The 10,599-nt window shown below is 30.5% G+C and overlaps 1 protein-coding gene across 1 annotated transcript; it reads left to right on the plus strand.

Moving 5' to 3' along the window:
- The first annotated feature begins 235 nt into the window (after positions 1-235).
- Oat (Ornithine aminotransferase precursor) lies at positions 236-10,214 on the plus strand. The gene is made up of 16 exons (XM_080146296.1): positions 236-331; positions 1,994-2,123; positions 2,282-2,338; positions 2,581-2,717; positions 3,358-3,394; positions 3,659-3,765; positions 3,985-4,076; positions 4,387-4,475; positions 4,772-4,814; positions 5,348-5,406; positions 5,650-5,684; positions 7,416-7,478; positions 7,824-7,888; positions 8,198-8,353; positions 8,825-8,946; positions 9,956-10,214. Exons 1-16 carry the CDS (start codon positions 280-282, stop codon positions 9,981-9,983), a joined length of 1,272 nt encoding a protein of 423 aa, XP_080002422.1. The 5' UTR covers positions 236-279; the 3' UTR covers positions 9,984-10,214.
- The last annotated feature ends 385 nt before the right edge of the window (positions 10,215-10,599 follow it).

The following is a 10,599-nucleotide window of genomic DNA, read 5'->3' on the forward strand; positions in this document are numbered from 1 at the left end:
AAAGTTGAGCATTATGCTTTGTGATTTATTTCAATTATATTTAAATTTTTAACATTAAAATATTTTAGAGAGCTTCTTAGTATTAAAAAAGGATTTTTTTCTCGGATTTCATTCGAAACCGTTAATTTCTGGTGGATTAGTACCGGTTCTCATCCATACGAAAAAAATATGTCTAGAATCGTACTTTATTCATTTTTCTACAAATTAAAAATATATATCTGCGGAAAGCTGTTTAAAATACGATGCGAGAAATAACTATTAAATTTCAGAATAATAAAAATGAATCTGATATCTAAACTCTGTCTGCCAACCCGTACTTCTTATAACATAGGTAAATAAATTCTAAAATCAAAACTTTTTCTATAATTAGGGTTTGTCTGTACGTCCGTCCATAGGTAACGATTAGTTCTTTCTAGATAATTTATTTCCAATCCTAACTTTTTTAGTTAAACTTTCTATTTTTTTTTGTAAGCACAAAACTGTTTCTTGAAGTATTATATTTCTAACTAATTTTAACGATGAATAGAGAGGCTTCGTTACATGTAAGGATATGCTGAGTATAGGGGTCTGAAGGGATAAGACAATTTGCGCTATATTGAATTGATGTACATTCCGTCCCCCAAAGATGATACTAGTAAGCCTAAGTGTAGTTAAAACTATTGGTTGAAAAGTTTGGACACTGATTGTTTGAACGGACCAATCAAAATTTAATAAAAGTACACAAATTTTTTAAAGCCAATGCATGAGATAATGTCTCTGTAAAACTTTTGCTACCAGTTCTCCTTTTCTAGTGAATCTTGAAAGGCTCCCAGAATGGTTTTAGGCTATTAGATTTTTAGCTTTAATGGAATGGTTTAAGGCTGTTTTCTACCCTTTTCTTACCCCTTTCAGACATATAGCCTCTAAGAACCACTAGTTGTAAATATTCCAGGGAAGATTTGGGATGTAGATCAATTTATCTGATATTGTTCTAGAGTAAATTTCCAAATAACAATAAGGGTAGACCAGAATTTTCCACTTAAAGTGGTAGATCTTGATTTTTAAATTACAAACATATCAGACTAATTAGTCTTAGAGTTATTTTTTTCCATTTTGTAACTCTATAAATGTGTATATCGGTATAGACAGTGGGATAAGAGGAAATAAGTTAATCAACAAAAAGTAAGAAATCTATAAGAAGTGAAGCAAATAAAAAAAAACAGTTGACAAAGTGAATCTGTCACAGCAGATAATTTAACTACTTTATTTACATCTATATGCATTGCTACTTATGAATGTTGTCATTCTTGTGTTTTTTTGTTCAGCTGTGATTGTTAATTATGAAAAAGGGGTAGTGGTTACTCCAGATGTATATACTCTAATACAGATATGATGGTTATCTGATTTAAACACGCCCACTCCATCTCATCATGAGATAAATTGTGTATTTTATGTGAAAATCTAGTCAACCCTAAACAATTACTAAAATAGGGGGTGTCAAGCACCGCTCCCTCTTGACCTTTCCCTAGATTAGATCTGTAAAAGAATGGGGGGAGGAAGTGAAAGGTTAGTTGCGTACAAGTGAAATATATTCTTATATAAAGGATCTGTGTCTGCCCCTACCGAAGGATCGATCGCACTAACCTATGAAAAGATATGGTTCTCCTTTGTTCTCCTTTATAATATAGCTTCTCATGGGTCTTGGGAAGGTTTATAACTATTATGGGGGATGGTTCAACCACCGTCCCAAAATATATTTTTAAAACTAGATTTGAAAATGGTGGTAGGTGGAATTCAAACCCCCACTACCTCAATTACCACTATCCGCTAGTAATGATTAAAGAAACAAAGTTGTTCCTACTGCTGATATGTCTATCTTATAAAATAAAGAAAATTATATCAGATATTTTTTAAAATATACACAGAAATGGTTTTAGGCTATTTGAGGTATTTGGGTTGGGGGGGAGGGGATACTACATCCCCTTGGAGATATTTAACTATCAATATTATGAAGGTGTTAGGCTGCTTAGCACAGAACAAATAATATCCAGAGAAGCAAAATATGGAGCTACAAATTACCACCCCCTCCCTGTTGCTCTTACAAGAGGAAAGGGGGTTAATGTGTGGGATACTGAAGGAAAAAAGTAAGTTTTATTTCAAATAAGTTCAAAACATGGGAAAGTATGACAGAGCAGCTTTAATATCACACGGTATTTCCATGAAATATATTGTTAAAACTTAATCTTTTTGAAGAATATTTCTTGTTTAAACGTATAGTCTCAAATTCATGTTTTTTGTTTAGGTACTTTGATTTTCTGTCAGCTTATTCTGCTGTTAATCAAGGACATTGCCATCCAAAGTAAGTTTTAAAAATATTATTATAAATGCTTCGAAAGGTGTTAAAAAATCCTAAAACTTGCTTTCTGCTTTCAGTATAATTTATATGAAAATACTTTAACTACATTAAAAATGTTCAAAGCATTTGATTTTTAGGGACATTTTTTCTCAAATTGGCAATAATTGACTGTTACAAAGTTGCAGAAAAAATAGTTTTACTTCAAATAACTTATCCTTCCTTATTTATTAGGAATTAATTTGTAGGATTGTTGAGGCAATGAAGAAACAGTCTGAAATATTAACACTGACAAGCCGAGCTTTTTACAATGATGTCCTCGGAGAGTTTGAAGAATATGCTTGTAAACTTTTTGGTTATGACAGGCTACTGGCTATGAACACAGGTTTTGTTCATTTTTTGCAGCATAGCTAACTTACGGTTGCTATATCTGTCGGTTGGTAATGCAAAATTTAAATATTTTACTGACAAATTTTCATTCTAAACCATTGCAAACTTTTAACTCTGCACTACTAATCTATAATACAAAGTAGAATGATGTCTGTCCGTCCGTCCCTTAAGATCTCGATAACCGCTGAACCGATTGGATTCTACTCTTCAGAAAATATCCCTACTGGTCCTGTGGTGGTTTTAGGCTATTTTCTTGGGGGGGTAGGACACCCAACCCCCCCCCCAAAAAAAAAAAAAATCCAGCCATTTTTTTTAAGGCAATTATTTTAAAATAAATGGCAGCACCAGAAATACTTAATTTTTTTTAAATTACCTCTTGGGGCAAAGCCCCTAGAGGCTAGGGGCGAAGCCGCTAGTACTACTTATAATAAAGTAATAAGCTTTTTTTCCTGTAACAAAAGATTTTTTTAACCTCTGCTGAACCGATATGGTTATTCTTTACAGAGAAGCTTCTTATAGGTTCAGAGTGGGTTTAAAAGCATTTTTGCATTTTTAGAATTCCATATGTCACAGCGTAAGAGTATTTTTAGCCTAAAAATTCGTAATTTTTATATATTTATTGATATTTCTTCCAGGTGTTGAAGGAGGAGAAAGTGCGTGCAAACTTGCAAGGTAAACTCAATTTTTTTTACGTATAACAATATACATATGTAAATTTTTTTGTATATCTATATTAGTGTTATATCTATTCCTCTTTCCGAGATTGGTACATTACATTACATTTTTTGGCAACATCTTTTGGCAAAATCTGCTTGTATAATTTTAGATCATTGGAAATGGTAAATTTTAATAGCTGGATACACTGTCTATAAGCATAATTATTCTTGTTTACATAAATTTCTAGACTTTTAAATAAATAATTGACTTTAATTTTAGAAAATGGGGCTACAAGGTGAAGGGAATCCCCAAGAATCAAGCCAAGATTGTTTTTGCAGAGAATAATTTCTGGGGAAGAACTTTAGCAGCTGTTTCTAGCAGTACAGGTATAACTCATTTCTTGGCTGCTATATAAGATAGAAAATTTTTTGTGAGAAGATTCCATTTCCATTTTTTTACCATTCAGCTTAATGATTATGAACTTTAATGTATTTTTAGCCTTTTATTTAAAAATAAATTAACACAGATTTTCCCTTTTTATATCTTTTGGCTTATAAAGATGTACTAAATTAAGCATTATAATGAGAGAAAAAAATTGTTTTCAGACCCTTCAGCATACAACGACTATGGTCCTTTTATGCCTGGTTTTGTCACTGTTCCCTATGATGACTTAGCTGCTCTGGAGAAAGAACTTCAGGTAAACTTTTAACAACATAATGTAAAATCATTAAATTAATCTCTGAAAGTTTTTATAATCCTTGTTTCAACAACTTTAATTACTTTACTTTCTAGTACTATCTTTAAAATGTTCAATTTAGTTTATAAACATTTTTGCCTTGAGGAAAATTTGCCTGTTTGCTTTTATGCAAAGAAATCTATGTAAGATTAATATAATTTCTTTAGGACAGGATAACCTAGGCCATTGCATTTTTTTTGAGAAATACATAGTAATATTGTAATTTTTTAGTTATACATTTATTAAAAGATAGTAATAATAATATATTTAGGATCCCAATACCTGTGCATTTATGGTTGAACCAATCCAAGGCGAGGCTGGTGTAGTGGTTCCATCCGATGGATATCTCAAGGGTGTCAGGTAACTAAGGATAATCCAATTCTTGTTTGTATTTAATTTTACACATTAAAATAAACTCTATAAGATGAATTACAAGCAAATTCTTTACTAGGAAACTAAATGTGTTTGTTGTGATTACTTTAGAATAGATAATCTTATATTCAAGCAAAGACCTATTTATGATTAAAATTAAGGATTTGAGGGTTAAAGGTGTTAGAAATGATTTGGATTAATTATTTTCTATGCAGTCAATTTCATAATTTACCATACACTTTAAATATTCTAATATTTTGAAAATTAAATGTGAAATATCTTAGGGATCTTTGTGACAAATACAATGTGCTTTGGATTGCTGATGAGGTAATAACAATTTATTTAACAATTTTTAGATAAAAGCAATTTGAAAAACAGGAATTGCAATTTGTTTTCTCGTATTCATTAGAATCCGGTGTATAGGAACCGGTTCTCATCCATACGAAAAAACTATGTCTAGCATCGTATTATATACAGCTTTCTACGAATATAAAAATGTACAATCATAAGATTAAAACCAGTTTTTTTAGCCGGTGCCTTTGGCACCTCGGGGCTAAAAAAACTAGTTTTAATCTTATAATTGTACATTCTATATCCGCGGAAAACCGTTTATAATACGATGCGAGAAATAACTATTCCAAACTTTCAAGTAAATTAAAGTTACAGATGTATCACCAAAGAAAATTTGTTGGTTAAAAATTTCTTAAAATGAATTTTTTTTATTTTTGAATTTGAATTTTCAATTTTCCAATATTTAAAAAAACATTTAAATATTCGCAAAATAAAAAACCAGCTGAAGTTTGAAATTTTTAAATAAATACTAAAATATAAATTTCATTATGAATGATTTTTTTGTTTAGGTTCAAACTGGTTTATGCAGAACTGGCAAGATGTTGGCTGTACATTGGGACAATGCCAGGTATTGTTTTTTAAACATTACAGTATTGATTTTAATATGAACCATTAAACACATTTATTTTAGGAAAAAATTTGTTAATATGCTCACTTACAAGTTGTATTTTCCTTTTTTGCATTTAAAATCTTCTTTAATAAACTATGTAGATGATGCAAACATATTGGTTTATTTTGTAATTCAAAAGAATTATACATCCTAAATATAATATTTTTCACTTATAACCTTTCAATCCTTTTTATTTTTCAGACCAGATATAGTTGTCCTGGGCAAAGCTCTCTCAGGTTATTATTTTAAACTCTTTACTCTATTTTGCAGTAAAATATTTACATCTTAAAGGGACTGTGAACGTAAATTTTTCTCATCTTAATATCAAATATTAACATTATCTCATTCATAATATCTCACAGATAAAGCAAAACGCGCTTTTGTTTGCTTAAAAAACGGCTTTTTCCGACGATTTTTATAAGGTACGGGGAAAGGAAGAAATTTTCCGTATTATATAAAATGTGCATTAAATTGCTTTTTTCTCCCATTATAGCTAAAATTAAACTTTTTCACATAGTTCTAGATTTTTCCTAACAGTTAAGCTGACTTTTAACATAATCCTTGCTTTAATCCAATGTATAGTTACTTAGAAATTGATAAAATAAGCAATATTTTTTTATTGAAAACCAAATACAATAACAAAGCCAGAAACAGGTTTTTTATTAGTATCCAATTAACTTTAAATGGCCCATCTCTCGCCCACCTTTAATTACAAATTTGTAAATAATAAAGACGCAATATTTCTTTATAAACAGTCTGATAAAAGTGTAAACTAATTCTCCAAAGTGGGTTATTTATTGTTAAACACAATAAAAAAGGATATTATTATTTTATATAACCTATGAGATTCAACCCTTTGTAGACAGTACGGTATTTTTTTGTCAATAATACGAATTTAAAATATGTCTTTATTACCTAATTACTACGTTATAAAAAAACGAATTGGCAATTTTATAGCATAAAATAAATCCTTAACAGTAAGTAAATTGTTTCAACTATATATGACAAGTTAAATATCCCTACAAAAACGTTCAGATTTTCCCTGTTTTTTCCTTTTTCCCTATCAAAATACCATAAAATCAAGGCATTATTTCTGGATATTTTTGTGAATAGGACATTTTTGGTTGATCAGTGTAGTGAAATGTGCTTAGTAAATGTTAAGATTTGATAATCAGATGAGAAATTTTTACGTTCACACTCCCTTTAATATTAAAACACTATTTAGTCTCCTTTAAAAATTATTCTTTATTGAAGCAAAGAATCTTAATGCCAGATCATTTGATTTTGTGTATATCTTTGGTAAACTAAATCTTGAAATATGGTTGTTTAGATCTACTACAGTTCACGGTAAAATATTGCTGGTAAGCAATATTTCCAAAAATCTATGAATTTTAAATAATCTATGCCAAACGGCTGAACGTACAGATCATGCCCGCACACTGTTTTAAGCGGCATAAGAAGGCCTACAAATAATTTGGAATAGCCATAAATCAATAATGCATAATTATCTCGCAGTGCAGAGAAATGCGCGAAAAAGACCTATTTTACGCGTTTTTTCTTCAGTGAAGCTTTCCCTGTGCATAATTAGATCTTGGATATTCCAGATTATTGTAGGCCTTCTTATGCCGCTTAAAATGGTGTGCGGGTATGATCTGTACGTTCAGCCTTTTGGCAGCTAGCAGCCTTTAAAATTCATAGATTTTTGGAAATATTGCTTACCAGCAATATTTTACCGTGAACTGCAGTAGATCCGGTTGTTTTACAGCTAACCCATTCACAGCAATTTAATCCTCCCATAAACTTAATGACTTCCTAACTGACATTTTTATTACCATCTTTACTTTGATACCTACTTACACCTACTCTTATACTTACTGACATGCCTAATGACACTCCAACAGGCAAAACCAAACAATAAATTAGACTTATAGTAAGGCTCCCATGTTAAAATAATTCTTGATGTTCAGGAGGTATGTTGCCAGTATCTGCATGTCTTGCTGATGATCAAGTAATGCTAACAATCAAACCAGGTAGTTATAACAATAAATATAATAAAGATTGCCATACTTTCAACAAGGACAAGTTTAATGGAATTTGATAAACTCTATAAGCTATATTTTAGGCAAAACTTGTTGCACTTTAGAGTAACATTTTCAAACAATAATTTTATGTAATTAAAGCCTATGTTGACTTTATGTGGTAGTTCCCTTTTCAGCAAATCTAATTTTTACAGTCTATATTCAGCAAAGTTGTGATTTAAAAATAAATATTTTCTGCTTGATAACTATCTGCTTTTCCTATTTATATGTCTTAGTTGCAATTAGTGTGGTATAGGTTTTAAAATAAAAGATAGTTCATTGACTCTTTTTATTCAGGAGAGCATGGGTCTACATATGGAGGGAATCCTTTGGCCTGTAAAGTTGCCATGGCAAGTCTCCAGGTAACTGAAATTTAACTTACTTTCGGATTTTTTCTTATTTAAAAATATCAACTTCTAAAAGATGTCAAAATAATACTAAACTGTTTTTTCTTATAAATCTAGGTGTCGCGTCGAAAAGCTGAAATAATAGGGCAATCATTCAAATATATAATTTCCAAAATATTCAAGATATTATTTTTACTGTCTAGAACAAATATATCTAAATATTCAATAAGTCAAGTGATCAAATAATTCGTGAAATTGAACTAATAATATTCTTTTACCCTTCTTAATATATGTTTTAAAACTACACATATCCAAATTTTCTAGGTACTAGTAGAGGAGAGGCTAGCTGAGCGGTCAGAGAGACTGGGAGAGATCCTAAGAGGAGAACTGAGAAATCTTCCAAATTCTGTAGTGAAGACAGTTAGAGGCAGAGGTCTTCTCAATGCTGTTGTTATCTCTGAGGAGTTTGATGCTTGGGATGTAAGTAATTCCCATAGTCTCTAATTTCATATTTTCTTCTAAATGTGATAGTTTTATCTAATGACAGTATATTTTGTTCTTTACTGCATATATGGCAGGAAGGGAGGGGACATTAGGCTGTTTTTTACTCTAGTCCCCAAGGTTGTATAATTACGTTTTCTTATTCGTTGGCTTAACAACTTTAGGGACTTCTATTGAACATTATTGGTTGGTTCATTAAGTTGAGTGTCCACAATTTCAACCACTAATTCTTATCTGCAAAAGAGGTAATTGTAGGTATCGTCATTGTCTTATCCCTTTAGATACTTGAAATATACCTACCGCGTATGTATTTTGAAGCTTAAATCTATAATAATAGAGGCATAGCTCACTTGTGGAATTAATATAAGACACACCACTTTATGTTTATCTATCCGTCTATGTTAATTAATATTTATATTTGTCCATTAATCTATCTTTCTATCTCCACAGGTATGTTTGAAGCTGAGAGATAGAGGCCTCCTGGCCAAGCCCACACGTGGAGACACCATAAGACTGGGGCCTCCCCTGGTTATTAATGAATCTGAACTTGCTGAATGTTGCAATATTATGAGGTAAAAATTAGTGTAGAAAAATGAAGCTTTACAAGGTGTCTCAAAAGATCAGCCGTGTGACGTCATAAAAATGAGGGTTGAGAGGAGAAGTGGGAAAAGAAACTCCTAAAAAAGAGATGCATTTTATGACGTCATACGGCTGATCTTTTGAGACACTTTATAAAGCTTCAGAAAAATGAAAAATTTCTTAACAATTTGAAGATTTCCCAATGAAAAATTATATATGTAACAAATTCAATCATTAAAATACAACATATTATAAGGAGCGCAGCTTAAATAAAATAACAAATTTTAGATAAAAATCAAACTTCAATACTCAAAGATCTTAAGGCATAAGACAATGGTTATTAAATTTGTGTAGACCTCAAATTATAAAAATTATGTAAGTCAAAAATAATATTGTAATAGTTATTTCTCGCATCGTATTATAAACGGCTTTCCGCGGATATAGAATGTACAATTATGAGATTAAAACTAGTTTTTTTAGCCCCGAGGTGACGAAGTCACCGGCTAAAAAAACTAGTTTTAATCTTATGATTGTACATTTCTATATTCGTAGAAAGCTGGATATAATACGATGCTAGACATAGTTTTTTCGTATGGATGAGAACCGGTTCCTATCCACCGGATTCGAATGAATACGAGAAAATAATAAACTACTTTTTTTGCAATATAATGAAGATTAAATAAAACTTCCCTATATTTTTAATATTTTTACAGATCATAATATTCCATATACAGCAGAGCAGTTATGCCTTTCTTATTAAATGGCTATTTCGGATTTATAGACAACCCATATCTATCAGGCTTCGGTGGTTTCGCGTCAACCGCCTGCAAGTCTAAGGGAAATCAACTTTTAGAACTTTAAAAATCAGCTGGAAGTCTAATCCTAACCCAATCATGGCAAAGCAACCAAACGGGTTTAAATTTGAGGTTTCGCGGCCTCCGAGCCTTGACGTCTATACATAGAAGCAGCGAAAAATAATTAATATTTTCAAAAAATTTTCAGGGACACTATTCTAAGCTTGATCAAGTGATAAACTGGCAAATTTTCATCATGTGGACAACGACATTCCATTTTATCATCAATCATTATAATATATAAAAACTTAATTGTACATTAAATTTAATATTGTATTATTTTGTAAAAGAAAAAAACTAAATTGTATTACATATAAATCTTAAAACTATGATTTTAAACTAAAGTTAAATACATAATTGTAAAATCATCTATTTTTGTTTTAATTAATAAATTTTTTTAATATTTATTAACTATTTAGTTCAAAGTAAAAGTATGTCTCTTAGTCCGTTTGTTTCAATCTTAAGATTTCGTTAACCAGTAAATAGAATAGATGATGATTTTAATGGAATAAGCATTTTGATCCTGTTTAAGTAAGTCTATCGCAAAATTGAGAAGTTTCGTTTCCTTAAAGAATTTTTAAAGGCTAGATAATTTATATCAAATAATGATCTTATTCAAAAATGGAATTTATAGTTATGATTATATATTTGCTACGCGTTCCAAATTGTTTCAAACGATCAGAGCTATCCGTCACAAATAGACGGACCGTCCCATTTTGTATGAAAGCTTCCAATAATGAAATTCAGAAACCAATTTATGTCATACATTTTTTAACACTTTGACTATAGCAA

This window comes from Acartia tonsa, chromosome 2, assembly GCF_053477335.1.
Source record: "Acartia tonsa isolate MP-2025a chromosome 2, ASM5347733v1, whole genome shotgun sequence".
In the NCBI taxonomy this organism is placed as follows: Eukaryota; Metazoa; Arthropoda; class Copepoda; order Calanoida; family Acartiidae; genus Acartia; species Acartia tonsa.

Coding starts and splice junctions, on each gene's coding strand:
- Oat (XM_080146296.1), top strand. CDS start 280: ATGAATCTGATATCTAAACTCTGTCTGCCAACCCGTACTTCTTATAAC. Junction 4,476..4,771: donor GGATATCTCAAGGGTGTCAG/GTAACTAAGGAT, acceptor GAAATATCTTAG/GGATCTTTGTGACAAATACA. Junction 4,815..5,347: donor TGCTTTGGATTGCTGATGAG/GTAATAACAATT, acceptor TTTTTTGTTTAG/GTTCAAACTGGTTTATGCAG.